The following is a 16,555-nucleotide window of genomic DNA, read 5'->3' as shown; positions in this document are numbered from 1 at the left end:
AATTTTAGAATCACCTTGTCTGTAGACACAAAACAATCTTTTAGCCGTCTGATTGGAATTGCACTGAGTTTATAGGTTGGGGAAACTAACATCTTAACTATATAGAATCTTTAAATTCATATCACAGTATGTCTCTCCATTTATTTTGGTTTTCTTTTATTTCTTTCATCAGTGTTTTATGGTTTTTCAACATACATACCTGGCACATGTTTTGTTAGATTTATACCTAAGTATTTTATTTCCTTGGAGTTATTATAAAATGTTTCGATTTCCAATTTTTCATTGCTAGCACATAGAAATATAATTCATGTTGATCATGTATCCCAAAACTTTGCAACACTAACTTTTAAGAGATTTTTGGTGGAGTCTGTGGAATTGTTTAAAGACAATATTATTTCTCCTTTGCCAGACTTAATGCCTTTTATTTCTTTTTCTTACATTATTGCACTGGCTAGGACTTCCAGGACAACACTGGAAGGAGTAGTGAGAGTGGACATCTTTGCTTTGTTCCTGATCTTAGGTAGAAATGATTCAGTGTTTCACTATCAAGGATTATGTTCGATGTAGGATTTTTTTTTTTTTTTTTTTTTTTTTTTTTGAGAGAGTCTTGCTCTGTCATCCAGGCTGGAGTGCAGTGGCACGATCTTGGCTCACTGCAAGCTCTGCCTTCCGGGTTCACGCCATTCTCCTGCCTCAGCCTCCCGGGTAGCTGGGACTACAGGCACCCACCACCAAGCCCGGCTAATTTTTTTGTATTTTCAGTAGAGATGGGGTTTAACTGTGTTAGCCAGGCTGGTCTCGATCTCCTGACCTCGTGATCTGCCCACCTTGGCCTCCTGAAGTGCTAGGATTACAGGCGTGAGCCACCACACGCGGCAGATGTAGGATTTGTATAGATGCCCTTTATGAGGTCAAAGAAGTTCTCTTTTATTCCCAGTTTTATGAAAGTTTTTATAATGAATGGGTGGGCTGGGTGCAGTGGCTCACACCTCTGATACCAGCGCTCTGGGAGGCCAAGGCAGGTGGATTGCTTGAGCCCAGGAGTTAGAGACTAGCTTGGATGATATAGTGAGACCTTGTCTCTATAAAAAATAAGAAAATTAGCCAGGGGTGGTGGCAAATGCCTGTAGTCCCTGTTATTTAGGGGTATGAGGTGGCAGGATCACTTGAGCCTGGGAGGTTGAGGCTACAGTGAGCTGTGTGATTGTACCACTGCACTCCAATCTAGACAACAGAGCGAGACCCTGTCTCAGTAAATAAATAAATACAATAAATAGGTGTTGGATTTGGCTAGGTGCTTTTCTGATTGTGTGAATTTTCTTCTTTAGCCTGTTAACATTGGTTGGTTTTGGAATATTGAACCACTTTTTTTTTTTTTTAATGGGAGACTCACACTGTCACCCAGGCTGGAGGGCAGTGGCATGATCTCAGTTCACTGCAACCTCTGCCTCCTGGGTTCAAGCAATCCTCCCACCTCAGCCTCCTGGGTAGCTGGGATTATAGGCACACGCCACCACACCTGGCTAATTTTTGTATTTTTACTAGAGACAGTGTTTCACCATGTTGGCCATGCTGGTCTCAAACTCCTGACCTCAAGTGATCCACCAGCCTCGGCCTCCCAAAGTGTTGGGATTACAGGCGGGAGCCACCGCGCCCGGCCCATCTCATACTAATTTCTAGTTTAATTCCCTTACGTGAGAGAACATATTTTGTATGATTTTAATTCTTTTACATTTGTCAAGGTCTGATTTAGATCCACAGTAGTGTCTATCTTGGTGAATGTTCAATGTGTCCTTGAGAAGACTGGATATTCTGTTGTTTTTTGTTTTTTTTTTTTTTTGAGGCGGAGTCTTGCTCTGTCGCCCGGACTGGAGTGCAGTGGCCGGATCTCAGCTCACCGCAAGCTCTGCCTCCCGGTCCGCCTCCCGGGTTTACGCCATTCTCCTGCCTCAGCCTCCCGAGTAGCTGAGACTACAGGCGCCCGCCACCTCGCCCAGCTAGTTTTTGTATTTTTAGTAGAGACGGGGTTTCACCGTTTAGCCAGGATGGTCTCGATCTCCTGACCTCGTGATCCGCCGTCTCGGCCTCCCTAAGTGCTGGGATTACAGGCTTGAGCCACCGCGCCCGGCCAGATATTCTGTTGTTGGGTGGAGAGTTGTAAGTGTGAATTAGTTGACATTGTTCATCTCTTCTTTATCCTTATTTTCTGTCTACTTGTTCTGTTGGTTACTAGAGAGACGTCTTGAAGTCTCAAACTGTAATTGGGGATTAACCATCTCTCCTTTCTGTTATAACAGGCTACGCTGCATATATTTTGAAGTTCTGTTGTAAGATTGCAGTGTCCTAGTATCATTGTTATATGATGTCTTTTTCCTGATCATTTTCTCGCTGTAAAGTTGACTTTGTCTGATATTAATTTAGCTATTCCAGCTGTTTTTATCAGTGTTTGAATGGTATTTCATTTTCCTTCTAACCTACATATTCCCTTTTACTGTTTAACAGCTTTATTGTGATATAATTCACACTATACAATTTACCTAAAGTGTACAAATCCAATGATTTTTTCATACATTTACAGTTGTGCAACCATCACCACAATCAATTCTAGAATTTTCATTACCCCCCAAAAGAAACCTTGTACTTGTACTTTAGCTTTTATCCACCAATCTCCCTATACTATCCCCCCACACTCAGCCCTAGGTAACCACTAACCCTAACCCCTTACCCCTAGCCCTTAACCGCTAGCCTCTAACCCCTTACCCCTAACCCTTAACCCTAACTCTAACCCTACTTTCTATCCCTATAGATTTGCCTATTCTGGACATGTGTGTAGAGTATTATACAATGTGTGGCCTTTCGTGTCCAGCTTCTTTCACTTGGCATAACATTTTCAATGGTTCGTGATGTTGTAGAATGCATCAGTACTTCATTTCTTTTTATGCCTGAAAAATATTCCATTATATGGGTAACCACATTTTATTTACCCATCAGTTGGTGGACATTCAGGTTGTTTGCACTTTTTGGCTACTCTGAATAATGCTGCTGTGAACATCTGTGTACACATTTTTGTGTAGACATATGTTTTAAATTCTTGGAGGAGTGGAATTGTTAGGTCTTATGGTAACTCTATGTTTTAGCTTTTTGAGGTACTGCCAGACTTTTGCAAAGTAGCTCCACCATTTTATACTTCCCACCAGCAATGTGTGAAGGTTCCTATTTCTCGGCCTCACCAATACTTGTTATTGTCTGTCTTTTTAATTATAGCCGTCCTAGTAGATGTAGTGTATCATTATGGTTTTGATTTTTATTTTCCTATTGACTAGTAGTAATATTCAACATCTTTTCATGTGCTTATTGGCCAACTTCTTAGGAGAATTGTCTATTCACATCCTTTGCCTACTTTTCAATTGGTTTGTCTTTTTATTGTTGAGTTATAAAAGTTCTTTATGCATTCTGCATACTAGACTCTTACCAGATAAATGCTTTGCAGGTATTTTTTCCCTATTCTGTGTTTTGTCTCTTTACTTTCTTAATGGTGTATTTTTAAACTTGAAAGTTTTTTTTTTATTTTGATGAAATCCAGGTTTTTTCCCCCTTTGGTTGCTTTGTTTTTGGTGTCATTTAAGAAACCATTACCATGGTCATGAAGGCTTACTCCTAAGTTTTCTTCTAAGAGTTTTATAGTTTTTTATCTTATGTTTAGGTTATTGATCATTTTGAGTTAATTTTTACGTAAGTGTAAAGTGGGGGTTCATTGTTTTGCACGTGGAAATCCAGTTGTCCCAGCACCATTTGTTAAAGATATTATTCTTTACTCATTGAATTATTTCGGCACCCTTGTCAAAAATCAGTTAACCTTAGTGTGAAGGATTTTTTTCCTGGACTATCAGTTTTTGCATATGTACTCATAAGAGGCTGTCTGTAGTTTTCTTAGGTTGTTTGTCTGGGTTTGGTATCAGGGTAATACTGCCCTCACAGAATGAGTTGTTACCTTTGACCTACTTGTATCCTATTAAATTTAATGTGAGTTACTTAATTACTTAAAGACAGCATATAATTAGGTTTTTATAATCCAAACTGATAATATGTCTGATTGGTGTGATGAGGCCATTTGTGTTTAATGCAACTATTGAAATGTTTGACTTTAGATCTACCATTATGTCATTTTCTGTTTGTTCCCTGTTTTCCATTGCTGTTTCTTCTTTCCTTTTTTCCTTCCCTCCTCTCTCTCCTTCTCCCTACACACACACACACCCACACAGTGGTTGTTCTAGGGATTCTAATACACATACTTTTTGTTCTTTTTTTTTTTTTTTTGGAGATGGGAGTTTCACTCTTGTTGCCCAGGTTGGAATGCAATGGCACGATCTCGGCTCACTGCAACCTCCGCCTCCTGATTTCAAGCAATTCTCCCGCCTCAGCCTCCCGAGTAGCTGGGATTACAGGCATGCACCACCACACCTGGCTAATTTTGTACTCTGAATAGAGACAGGGTTTTGCCATGTTGGTCAGGCTGGTCTCGAACTCCTGACTTCAGGTGATCCACCTGCCTTGGCCTCCTGAAGTGCTGGGATTACAGGTGTGAGCCACCCTGCCCAGCCAAATACACATACTTTTACAGTCAATTTAGAATTAATGTTTTGCCATTTCAAGTAGCATGTAGAAATGTTACTACCATCTAGGTCCCTCCACCCTTCTCCCGTCATGTTTTAGTTGCCTTACATCTATATACATTGAAGCCTCCAGACAGTGTCATGACTTTTAATTCAGCCATCACATAACACTTAAAGAAGTGAAGAATAGTTTCATATTTATGTGGATTTTTGCCATTTATGATGTTCTTCTTGCATTCCCAAAGTTCTGAATTTCCCCCAGTATCGTTTCTCTTCTGTCTGAAGAACTTGGTTTAACATTTTTTTAAAGCAGATTCTTTGGTTATGAATTTCCTCAGCTTGCCTTCATTTGAGAATGTATTTTACTTCATTCTTCATTCCAGTAAAATAGTATTTTTACTGGATATAGAATTCTTGGGTGACAATTATTTCAAAACTAAAAATATTCTACTTTCTGGCCTCTATTGTTTCTGGTGAAGATCTATAGTCTTTCAAAGAATTGTTCACCTGTATGAAATGTATCATTTTTCTCTGGCTGATCTTATTTTTCTTGGTCTTTAGTTTTCAGAAGCTTCTTTATTATGTATCTAAGCTTGGACTTTTGTTGTTAATTTATCCAGTTGTGTGGTTCACTGAGCTTCTTGGTTTGTAAGTTTATATCTTTTTCCAAACTATCATCAAATTTACGGGCTCCATCCTTTGTGATTTCCATTCTGTTTAGGAATACTCAGCAATACTTTCTGAAGGCTGGTTATAAATAGCTGCTCTAAAGTCTGCTTCTGATCATTCCAATAGTTGAATCATCTCAGGATGGGCATGTATTGATTGTCTTCTTTTCTCCCATGTTGAGATTTTCCTGGTTTTCATGCTCTGGGTTATTTTGGGTTATATCCTGGATATTTTTAATATTGAGACTCTGCACCTTGTTTAAATCCTAAGCAGAATGTTGACTGTTTAAAGTGTTTGCACAACTAGTCATATTAGTCCTGTGTCTACACCGGTCAGTCTGGGACCTGCGATGTGCATCTAGGGTCAGCCCTGTGTGCAGCCTGGCAGCAAGCCGATGAGTTCACATATCACTTTACTGGATCGCTCACTTCATCTCTCCCTTCTCTGTACTCTCCCTGAAACACAACAGCTCCCTGCGACATCCCTTCCAAGACCTCCAGCCAGAAATCTGGGGCTCTTTCCCTACCCTTCTGCATACTCCCTGAAACTGCATCCAGGGCCCAGCGCAGGGGGACAGAAAGGAGCCGCAGAAGGTGGTTGCCCCATGCTCTTGGGGCCATGGCTCCTCTAGTCAGAGGGCAGCATTACCTTCTCAGGTTTCAGGTGCCTACCCAGCTCACACTACCGTCACTGTGCCACCACTGCCACCTCCATGTTACTGCCCAGGAGCTGGGGTAGAGAAGAAAGGAAAAATTGGAGGGATTTCCCCAACTCGCTGACCTCATGGGGCTTCACATCCCACTCCTCTGATTCTTCCCGGAGCTCTTTCTGTTGGTGCACTTCAGGTTTCAAGCCGCCTGTGTGTCCAGGCTAGGCAATACTGGTTACCTCACCACTTATCTGTGGAACTTTGGTCTCCTTTTCTCATCTCCCTCAGAGCTGCTCCTGCATCTGTCCAGGATTGGTGGCTGTCAGTGGGAGAGACATGGGAAGATGCTCCCTCCACCTTCCTGGGACCACCTTGTTGACTCAGCAGCCTTCCTCGCCGCCCACCATGCCATGCCTTCCTGGATGGAGGCCCCGAGGGCAGCTTTTGGTTTTTCTACCCCTGTACCCCTCCAAGAAAGCTCTGGCACACTGCAGAGGCCAGCAACTACTTGTTGAATGAATCAAAGGAGAGTCAAGCCAGGGGCAAGGGTCAGAAGCAGGGGCTTGCTTCTCCGGAGCCCAGCTCTTCTCTGGGCTCCCCTTTCCTTTTTGACACCTCCTGCTTGGTTGGCAGTGAGGTCTCCCAGGTCTGGGGGATCCTTGCCACTGCTTCTGCACCCAGCCCTGGCTAAGTGGCCTTGTTCTTATCAAAGCCGTCGGGATCTGCAGATTGCTCAGCTTCTACTCCCACTCTTAACACAGCTGCAAGTGGCTTGAAAATGTATGACCATGCTTCAATGTCTCCAGTGATTCCCACTGTGTTGGGATACAAAGCCCACCTCTCTGCCATGTGCCCCTGATGGTCGCTGCCCCAGCTTGTTTGCTTTCTGTAGGGCTTGGGTCTTTGCCAACCCCTCTACCTGGATTGCTCTCCCTGTAAGACTAATCATAGCTGAGGCCTTTGCACTCTGCTCTTTCCACTCACACGTCACCTCAGGGGTGTCCGTGGCCTCTCCTTTCCCATCTCTCCCAGTACATTATGGTCTTTCCTTCCTAGCATCTGGTGGTATCTATGGTAGGCATGTTTAGCTGCTGGTACGATCCCTCCTCCACTGAAATATGGGCTTCATGTCTGGCCCCTGTGGGACTGCCAGAGCCTGGTCCTCAGTCATGTTTAGTTGGGCTAGTGAGTCGACTCTTTTGGTCAAAGGGACAAAAGATGAGGAGATGTGGCTTCTATCAGGACCAGTGTGGAACAGTGAGACCTGTGCGTGGCACTGCTAGGAGGGATGGGTTCTACCTGCCAGCCTTGGGGCTCCTGGCAGCTGATAGGACGCTGCCCACTGGGACTTGTGTGCCAACCTTTGGGTACAGAGCCTTAGCTTCACAGGCCCCAAGCCAGGAGCCCCTCCTCAGGTGGGCCAGCAGGGATGGATGAAGGCCTGTTGAGGGTTTCTTGCACACTCAGATCCAAGTCTCAGAGTGGTGGTCCCTCTGCTGGCCTCCCACCCATACTCTCCTGTTATCAGAAGTGTGGTAGGTGACAGTGTGGTCACTGGGGTGGGAGGATGTGGGAGGCCCTGGATGGGGCCCATGCCCAAGGATCTAGCCAAGGCCCCTTCATTAGGGCCCCAACTGTGACTTTATTGCTCACAGTCTCTTCCCTGCCCTGGTGGCCCTCATCCCTCAAACCTGAATGCGGAAGTCTTGGTCCTGGACTCAAATCCATGCCACTCTTCAGCCTGTGCTGTGGGTTCCTAAGCTGAGCATTTACCTAACAATCAAGACTTCTGACGGTTCTCAGTCCTACCCCCAAACCCCCTTGAATTTCTTTTTTAAGGTGGTTTCAGCTAGGAGGGTGAGCGTGGCTTGGGTGAGGGCAGATAGGGTGGGAGCATGTGGCAAGTATGGATGAGACCTTGACAAAGGGACCCCAGATGAAAGACAGGGACCCTTTCTCCCTTTGTCCTGGAAACCCAGCTCAGCCCCAGCCCTTGCCCATGCTGCTGCTGCTGCCTGGTACCTTCCACAAGGCCGGACTCCCCTCCGCAAAGCTGTGGCCTGCACCAGCTTCTCTGCCTCTCCTTCTCTGCCTGCTGAGGGCCCCCTCCCAGCCTGGCTGTCAATCACAGGAGAAAGGGGTTGGGATTTTGTGTGTGCCTCTGCCTGAGCAGAGAATGGCTGATGCGGCCACCGAGCCTTGACCTGGAGAGCCCCTCTGTCCCTGCTGCCCCCGTCTCCCCTAGCCCAGACTTCTGCCCTTCACGCCCATCCCTGACCAGCAGCCCCACTCAGCCTGGGCTCTGGGTGTCAGCTGGTTATGGACATGCCACCTGAGTCCAGGCCAGGAGCTGGTGGATGCATAGGGCTATTTTAAGCACAGCTTCTTGGCCTGCTCCCCTGGCCCCCAGCCCCCAGCAGCTCAGCTACTGGTCACCTGCCACCGCCTGGAATGCTGATTGGCAGTTGGCTGGGGTGGGGGCTGGGAAGACACTGTTATAAAGCTGGGAGTGTAGGGAAGCAGCCGACCCCATCCAGAGTCCTCTGTGGTCCCTGCTGCCACCATGGCCACCCACCGCCTTGTGATGGTCCGGCACGGCGAGAGCACATGGAACCAGGAGAACCGTTTCTGTGGCTGGTTCGATGCAGAGCTGAGTGAAAAGGGGGCCGAGGAGGCCAAGCGGGGAGCCAAGGCCATCAAGGACGCCAAGATGGAGTTTGACATCTGCTACACGTCGGTGCTGAAGCGGGCCATCCGCACCCTCTGGGCCATCCTGGATGGCACGGACCAGATGTGGCTGCCTGTGGTGCGCACTTGGCGCCTCAACGAGCGGCATTACGGGGGCCTCACAGGCCTCAACAAGGCAGAAACGGCCGCCAAGCATGGGGAGGAGCAGGTGAAGATCTGGAGGCGCTCCTTTGACATCCCGCCGCCCCCAATGGACGAGAAGCACCCCTACTACAACTCCATTAGCAAGGTGGGCTGCCTCTGCTGGGAAGGCCTCTGGGAAGCTGCGGGGTGGGTAGTCGGGTGGGAGCACACTAGGTGGGAAAGCAGCGTGCCTGTGTTCCCCAGGAGCGTCGGTACGCAGGCCTGAAGCCCGGGGAACTGCCCACCTGCGAGAGCCTCAAGGACACCATTGCCCGGGCCCTGCCCTTCTGGAACGAGGAGATTGTTCCCCAGATCAAGGCCGGCAAGCGAGTGCTCATTGCAGCTCACGGGAACAGCCTGCGGGGCATTGTCAAGCACCTGGAAGGTGAGACGGCCCTCAGAAGCCCGGGCAGGGTGGGTGGGCAGCAGCCTCAGCTGGCTTCTCATCTCAGCAAAGCCTCTAGCCCATGGACCAGGCCGCTTTCTAGGCGTGGGGCTCCACATTGTTCACTGAAAAAGGAGGGCTAAGCAGCCATTTTTTAGTTTTGTGAAACTTCCCTCATTTCTGTGTAACCGGGACACACTCCACAGGGGCTGACCGCACTTGAAGCTCGCTGTGTCCTGAGGCGGGGCAGGCTCCAAAGGGGCATCTGCCCAGGGACACCCAGCTAGGAAACAAGAGGGGCTGCGCTTAGAGCATCTAGCTCCAAATCCCGGCTTACCGGGGGCCCTGGACAAACCACCTCCATCTCTGGGCCTCTCCCTTTTCCGGGGTGGTGGGGAGCTCCCAGGGCTCCCCCCGGTACTGACTGCCCCTTGATGTGTAGGCTTGGACCCCTCGCAGGACCCTACCCCATCAGGTCCTCAGATTCCCTGCATGAGCTCCACCACCTGTCTCCCTCTGCAGCCCCTCTCTGGGCAAAGGAAAGACCAATAAAAACAGGGATGCAAGACTATGGAGTGGCCGGACTCCGGGGTTGCAGCGGGGCTCCCACTGAAGAGCAAGGGCTGACAAACAGGCCCGGGATGCATGGGTGCAGTGAGACTGGCACCTCCACTCCGCCTCCCACCTTAGTATTCTGACACCAGGGCAGACTAAATTAGCATCTGAATGACCTTAAAGCTTGTTGAGTCCTAGAAAGGCTAGAAGGGTGTGCCCCAAACCTTCTGCTCCTGGGGCCTATGGGCAGCTGGCCAGAGCACCCAGACCGGCAGGCCCCGGAGACCCAGCCCGCCCCAAGCCTGCCAACTCTAAACACGGACACCTGGCACCTGGCACTGGGGCCAGGCAAAAGGAAGGACCACCTGCCTCCTCTCCCTTCTGGAGGCTTCATGCCAGCCCCATGACCCTCCCACAGCCTGGTTTGGGGAAAGGGAATGCACTTTTGGTGGTGAATATGAGGGGATTTCAGTGGGAGTCCCTGAATCCCCAGGGAACATTCTCTTAAACTTTTCTGCGTGGAGCGGGGGTGGAGTGGCGCGAATATCAAAGGTCGAGCTGCTATTCCCAGCTCGGGGGCTGCAGGAGGCAGGCAGGGTCAGGTTTCGACCAGGCTTGGCCTCCCTGTCCCTCCTCCAGCTCCATTCCGCACTTGCTCCTGTTCAGGATGTCTAGAATTTAGAGCACTTTGGAAACCAAAGGGCGCCAGACACGGTGGCTCACTCCTGTAATCCCAGCACCTTGGGAGGCTGAGGCAGGTGGATCACCTGAGGTCAGGAGTTTGAAACCAGCCTGACCAACGTGGTGAAACCTGTCTCTACTAAAAATACAAAATTAGCCCTGTGTGGTGGCGCTCACCTGTAATCCCAGCTACTTGGGAGGCTGAAGCAGGAGAATTGCTTCAATCCAGGAGGTGGAGGTTGCAGTGAGCTGAGATCACGCCATTTCATTGCACCCCAGCCTGGGCAAGAGGAGCAAAACTCCATCTCAAAAAGAAACCAAAGGGCTAGTGTCCTTCCTGACCCTCAACTTCAGTCTGGCTGGAGTCACACTGGGCTGAGGGGACTATGGACAGCACCACCACAGGTCACAGCCACTTGGGTGGGGCTGAAGTCCCCATTGGTTTCACCACTGGGCTATTTCTGTAGGCTGCTCGTCTAACTCAGTTATGCCTTGACCTTCGGCAACATTTCTGTGGCCTCGCTCTCAGGGCTGGAAAGGTTGGTGCCAGGGGAACTGGCTCTGTGGCCCATAAAGGTCATATAGCGTCTGCTGTGTGAATAGGCTGGGGACAGAGGGGCTAAGGACACCTATTCCTTCCGGCACAGGGATGTCAGACCAGGCAATCATGGAGCTGAACCTGCCCACGGGGATCCCCATCGTGTATGAGCTGAACAATGAGCTGAAGCCCACCAAGCCTATGCAGTTCCTGGGTGATGAGGAAACGGTGCGGAAGGCCATGGAGGCTGTGGCAGCCCAGGGCAAGGCCAAGTGATGGGTTGGGCTTGGGCAATAAAGGCACCTCCTCCCACAGCCTGGACTCCAGCGCAGCCGGGCATGCCAGGCTCACCCCACCATCAGCTATGGGGACTCCAGAACCAGGGGTGCAGCCATCCACCTTCCCCCACTCCATGTCTGTCACCAGGGGCAGGAGCCTAGTACCCACCCCTAGACATCAGGACACTGAGCCAGGGCTGCAACCACTCCATGAGTTTGCAGTCAGGACAAGCCTGTGGTGACCCTGAAGCTTCAGAGCCACTTAGTAACCTTGCTCTAGAATTGGCGTGCTTGGGGCCAGTTAGAAGAGGCCAAGTGACCCGGCTCTCCCCATGGGGAGCAAGGACCACAGCCAGGACATGGCTTCCCGGACAGCTTCCTACAGAGGGCAGGTGGTCCTCTGCTGTCCTTGCAACCCCCAGGTGGCACTTTGAGCCCTGACTCTTGGGTGGGGACAGGTAAGCCCAGAGGGGGCCTCAAAGCTGGCAACAGCCCAAACTTGGGTCTTCCATGGGAGTGGAGGGGAAGTTCCCTCTTCATGGGCGAGGCACCAGGAAGCCCTGGCAAAAAGGGGAGAGGCCTGAGCACAGGAAAGCCGGGAGCAGGGTTGGACTCCATGCAGCCTTCACCCCAGGCACCAGCAGGTGACGCCTGGAGTCACGCACGTCCGCCTAGCAGCTCTGGGACACAGGAGGGGCCTAATTCCCTGGATGCTCGGTGGGCGCCAGATACCTCACACCACACAGTGGGCCATCCCATGTAGGCAGAGGCTCCCTGAAGCTGGGAGCAGGGCAGCCCTTGGCCTCTCCCAGAGGAACTGGAATGCAGGAAGACTCCGACTTCAGTCCCATCTTAACATTTAGCCTCTTCCTGGTGGCTGATCATCATCAGCCGCAGTCTCAGGGTGAGGGTGCTCACACCAGACACAGAGCAGAGGCAGACACCGGGCAGGCGGCAGGGTGCTATTCCCACATGGGAGCATTCAGGCTATAGCAGGGCAGGTCAGAGCTGCGAGCCTGTGTAGACCAAACTGGGAATTCGTGGTCCAAAAGCATATTTGTTCTTCAGGGACACGGATGAGGTGGGACAGAAAATAGGGGAAGACAACAGGCCAAGGCCACTCTGTGTTACGTTTCCTGAAGTCAGAATCAGTTGAGGCACACACTGGGGCCGGCAGGCATTGAGTGAGCCGTGTGGAGGAACATGTGTCTGCTGTTTTCGAATACCCAGGGTGGAAGCTTGACCATCCGCATCCCCACTTCCCATAGCCCAGGCAGAGGGACAGAGAAACGGAGTGGGGAGCACAGAGCAGGCTCCGACAAGACAACTTCCCTGCTGCCAAACCACCATGATCCACTCTGACTTTGGTCACAAACTCCGCTAAAAACAATTCTCTACGTTCACTGTTCCCAAGGGTCATTCTAAACAGTGGTGGCCACCACCCCTTAGAAGCAAGAGAAAAAGAAAAAAGGCAAATAAATGCAGAAGGCAGCCGGAGCCTCCCAGATGCCCCTGCTCAGGACCCTTCCCCACAGCTTGACAGTGGCCACTCAGCGCTTGGCCACAGGCAGGGCTTGGCTCAGTATCCTGTCGGGGGCAAGAGCCAAGCTGTGTGGGAGGGTCAGGGCGATGCACGAAGGATGTTTGGGAATCACCAGGCCATTGCTGCATTTGGGGTGACAGGCTGAGTCTGCCAAGTCAGAGGGAGCCCTGAGGCCTCATCCTCACTGGGGGTCCCACTGCTGGAAGAGTGCCGAATGTCAACTCCCAGGCCTCCTCTTCCAGCAAGAAGGAAGCCATGTCTGAGTGGGGAAGGGCAAGATGTGCCCTCAGCCTCACTCAATGAGCTCCACGTAGTTGGCAGGGAACATGCCAAAATGGCCATCCGGCCCATAGCCACGCCACCAGCCTTCGTCGATCACCTCGATGCCCGTGATGAGGTTCTCGGGGTCAAAGGAGATCTCTGTGTCGTCGGCTGCAAAGAGGATGAGCCCAGATGCATATCAGGGGCTCCCTCCCACATCCTACCTGCTTGGGCAGCACACGGCAGCCCTACCCTGCTGCAGTACAGCTCACTGTGGCTCTGGTTCCTCCTCAGAAATACCCCTGCCACGCTGCTAAGCCTTGGCCAACACTGCACCCTGTCCCAATGCTGCTCTGGTGACCACAGCCTCAGGGCACACCCTCCTACAGAGCATTCCCGAAAAATGCCCGAAAAGTGTAGACACCAGCCTGCTCCGTGGGGAGCCTCCACCCCATTTTCCAAGGCCTCCACCAGGGACGCCTGGGGAACCAGCATCCAGGCTTGGCCCACCTCCCTGCTCAGACCCCATGTTTTGTGACAAGGATGGCAACTGGGATTCTACATCAGCAGCCAGCAAATAGCTACGAGGAACACATGGGGAGGCCTGGACTGTGCAGGACACTCCAGTGCCACAGTCGCCCCCACTCCAGAGGTGCTTCTACCCCTAAACACACCACTCACCCTCCTGTCTTCTCTTCCTGACACCCCCTGGTGCCATCTTCCCATAAAACCCCAGACCCTCTTGTCTCCTAACCTCAGGACCCTGTGGTCCGTGCCAGCCAGGCCAGGGCACCTTACCTGCCTGGTAGTCGTACAGGGCACGGGCACAGAGTCCTTGCCCACTGAGCCCCTGGCCCTGAATGTGGTGGTCAATGTGCTCAGAGCCGGCACCTTGCTGCTGCACCTGCCCAGGGATGACAAAGGTGTTACCCCAGACTCAGCCCTTACACCCAGTCACTGCTCTGCCCCACATGGCTCGGGTCAAGCCGGGAGTACACAGAGGGAAAGCAGTCTACAGGCTCGGGGGCTGCTGCTGTCCCCGCCCTACCAGAGCACAGAAGCCAGAGGGCAGTGCGCAAATCCCTCAGCCATGGGCTGCAAGGTCCCCTTCCCACCCAGCACCTCCTATAGAGTGGTGCTTGCCCTGACAATTTATAGCACAGGGCTGCTCCAAAAATGCATGTGCTTTAAAACCTGTTGCATGCCCCCAGAAAACTTGGCCCATGATAAGTGTTCCTGAGTATGCAGCCCCTTCCTGGCCCCCGCCCCACTGTAGGAACCCACCAGTGGGGGCTCCTCGTAGAAGGTCTCCTGCTCCAGGGGTCCCTCATACACAGCCTCCTCTTCTGCCTGCAGCAGACATGGAGGAGTGCTGGGCGCCGGCACCTCACCAGGGAGATCTGCACCAGGGAACACAACGGGTTCTCACTCCCACACATCCCCCTTCTCCACTGCTGTCCCCCAGGGTCCCCATGGGATGACAAGCGCCTTGCCTGCCCTAGGCCTTGAGACGGTGGCAGCTGGCTCTCTGCCAAAGTGGGTCTCTGGTTGGGTGAGCTGCTTCTGCAGGAAGGGGCTCCTCAGCTTGCCTGCAAATCCGGGTAAATACAACATCACTTCAGAAACACCACCTGCTGCGCGCGCGCGCGCGCGCGCGCACACACACACCCACACACACCCCCTCCCCCACAGCACCCTCCACCCTGGTGTGCTAGAGGCAGTCTCATGGGGCTTGCCCTGGCTAGTGCAGGAACAGAGACCCCAGGGCCATGTGCTATGTGGTGACCTGGTAGACAGCGCAGCCCAGTATCTTTTGGAGGCCAAACTGGTGACCAGTGTGGTCACTGATGAGGTCAAGGGCCCCAGGTGTCCCTTCTCACTCATCCCTGTCACCGATACATGTCACTAGCCTCAGGGGAGTCCACGTAGGACCCCAGGATCCCCCTCACCCTGCTGCTGCCTCATGGCCAGGCCCAGAGGGAGGTCTCACCCGGCTGAGGACTGGAGACGGAGGTGGTGGACATGGCCCTCTCCTTCTGCTTGAAAATCTCCCTCGGGTGCACGGCAGACTCCTGGAGGGAAGCACATGTTGACCCAGGCAGTGAGCAAAACTTTCACCACCTCTCCCCAGATCACAGCCCCTCCAGCTGTCAGTCCGGTAGCTCCTCAAGGGTGAGTATGGGGTCAGGAAGCAAAATATGTTCTCAGGTGAGAAGTCATTTAAAAATAAAAAGTACCTTTTAAAAGGGAAGTAAAATACAGAAGCCAAGGGGCTCACAGGGCCTCCCCCAGGACCAGGTGTGGTCCAAGCCCGAAGCTTCTGCCTTTGACTTTCCTCTCTACTGTCAGCTCTTGCCCAGATTCCAACCTGCCCCAGCTGACTGCAGGGCAGCTTCTGCCCAGGTCTGGGCTGGGCCCTCAATCCATGATCAGGGACTTCTGTGTGTGACCAGTACAGGTCCAAACAAGTAGAGCACCCTCATCTTACCTGCTCATCTCGGTTCCTTGAAACCACTTCTTGCTGCTGCTCCTCCCACGTCCTGCTGGGAAGGGCCGGGTGGGGCACAGCTGAGGCACAGCCACAGGTTCTCACACCGCACCCCTCAGTCCTCCTTGCCTCCGTGGGATGGAGCGGATGCCCAATAATGCCCCAGGGTGGGTCCCCCAGGCCAGCCTCCACCTCTGGCTCACCTCTGGGGGCTGGCCTCGCCACCCTGCTCCTGATAGCGCTGCTCCCGGCGCGCAGCCTCACGCAGCTCACGCTCCCGGCGCTCCTGCTCCAGTTGCCGCTGCGCCTCCTCAGCCCGCCGCTTTTCCTCCAGCCGACGGTTCTCCTCCTCCTTCTGCAGGGAGAGCCGCTGCCCGCTCAGCCCTGTGCTGACACTTCAGCCTAATCCCCTGCCCAGGACTGGGTTTTAGGCATATGGCCAAAGACGGGCACCAGAGCCAGTCGCTCATTAGCCTTGTGGCTTAACCTACCCGAGCCTCAGTGTGACCATCTGTAATGGGCACCAAGGAGAGCGGATGCTGCACGAGCTCGCTGCGAAGAAAGCTGAGCCACAGCAAGCAGAACACTCCCATGTGCCCGGCACACCCTGGGGTGGCACTCACCTCTGCTTTGGCCCAGAAGCTGTCTTTACCAACCCTTTTAATCTCAGACACAGCATTGGTCTTCTGGTACACAGAGCCCTGTAGGGGACAGCACTCATTAGAGACCTGGACCCAGGTGGAAGACCAGTCCCACAGGCACCAGAGGAGAGAATACACTAAACTTGTGACAGCACAGGTGACTGCTGCTAGGACTGGAGCCAGCAGAGGCAGCAGAGCACTGCCCAGTGACCCTCAAGGAGACACATACCAAGATGACCTGAAAGAAGCCCAGGACACTGCCCCAAGGGGGATGCTCAATCCCAGACAACACTGGAGGGGTCTCTGGTGGTCTTTGACCCTCACAGATGGGGGCCAGGGCAAGAAAGGCCACTATACTCCACCTGCAAACTCCTAGACATTGG

The 16,555-nt window shown here is 52.0% G+C and overlaps 2 protein-coding genes across 7 annotated transcripts in view; one reads left to right on the top strand and one right to left on the bottom strand.

The window, feature by feature from the left end:
- The first annotated feature begins 4,514 nt into the window (after window positions 1–4,514).
- PGAM2 (phosphoglycerate mutase 2) lies at window positions 4,515–12,702 on the top strand. Its single transcript, XM_023226467.2, has 3 exons — window positions 4,515–8,908; window positions 9,007–9,187; window positions 11,071–12,702. Exons 1-3 carry the CDS (start codon window positions 8,495–8,497, stop codon window positions 11,235–11,237), a joined length of 762 nt encoding a protein of 253 aa, XP_023082235.1. The 5' UTR covers window positions 4,515–8,494; the 3' UTR covers window positions 11,238–12,702.
- The window catches only part of DBNL (drebrin like), a 17,484-nt gene continuing 13,205 nt past the window's right edge, over window positions 12,277–16,555 (bottom strand). For 5 of the 6 annotated variants that reach the window (XM_023226460.2, XM_023226462.3, XM_023226465.1 and 2 more), the window contains 8 exons: window positions 16,155–16,232; window positions 15,735–15,886; window positions 15,532–15,586; window positions 15,034–15,115; window positions 14,537–14,632; window positions 14,328–14,443; window positions 13,842–13,947; window positions 12,277–13,214 (listed from right to left, as the gene is read on the bottom strand). In XM_023226460.2, the coding sequence (XP_023082228.1) occupies window positions 13,075–13,214; window positions 13,842–13,947; window positions 14,328–14,443; window positions 14,537–14,632; window positions 15,034–15,115; window positions 15,532–15,586; window positions 15,735–15,886; window positions 16,155–16,232 (825 nt within the window). In that variant the 3' untranslated portion in view covers window positions 12,277–13,074. The remainder of the gene's footprint in view (window positions 13,215–13,841; window positions 13,948–14,327; window positions 14,444–14,536; window positions 14,633–15,033; window positions 15,116–15,531; window positions 15,587–15,734; window positions 15,887–16,154; window positions 16,233–16,555) is intronic. The other variant, XM_023226461.2, reaches the window with a different exon arrangement.

Source organism: Piliocolobus tephrosceles, chromosome 8 (genome assembly GCF_002776525.5).
Source record: "Piliocolobus tephrosceles isolate RC106 chromosome 8, ASM277652v3, whole genome shotgun sequence".
Classification (NCBI taxonomy): domain Eukaryota; kingdom Metazoa; phylum Chordata; class Mammalia; order Primates; family Cercopithecidae; genus Piliocolobus; species Piliocolobus tephrosceles.
This window is presented reverse-complemented; position numbering and strand designations above follow the sequence as displayed.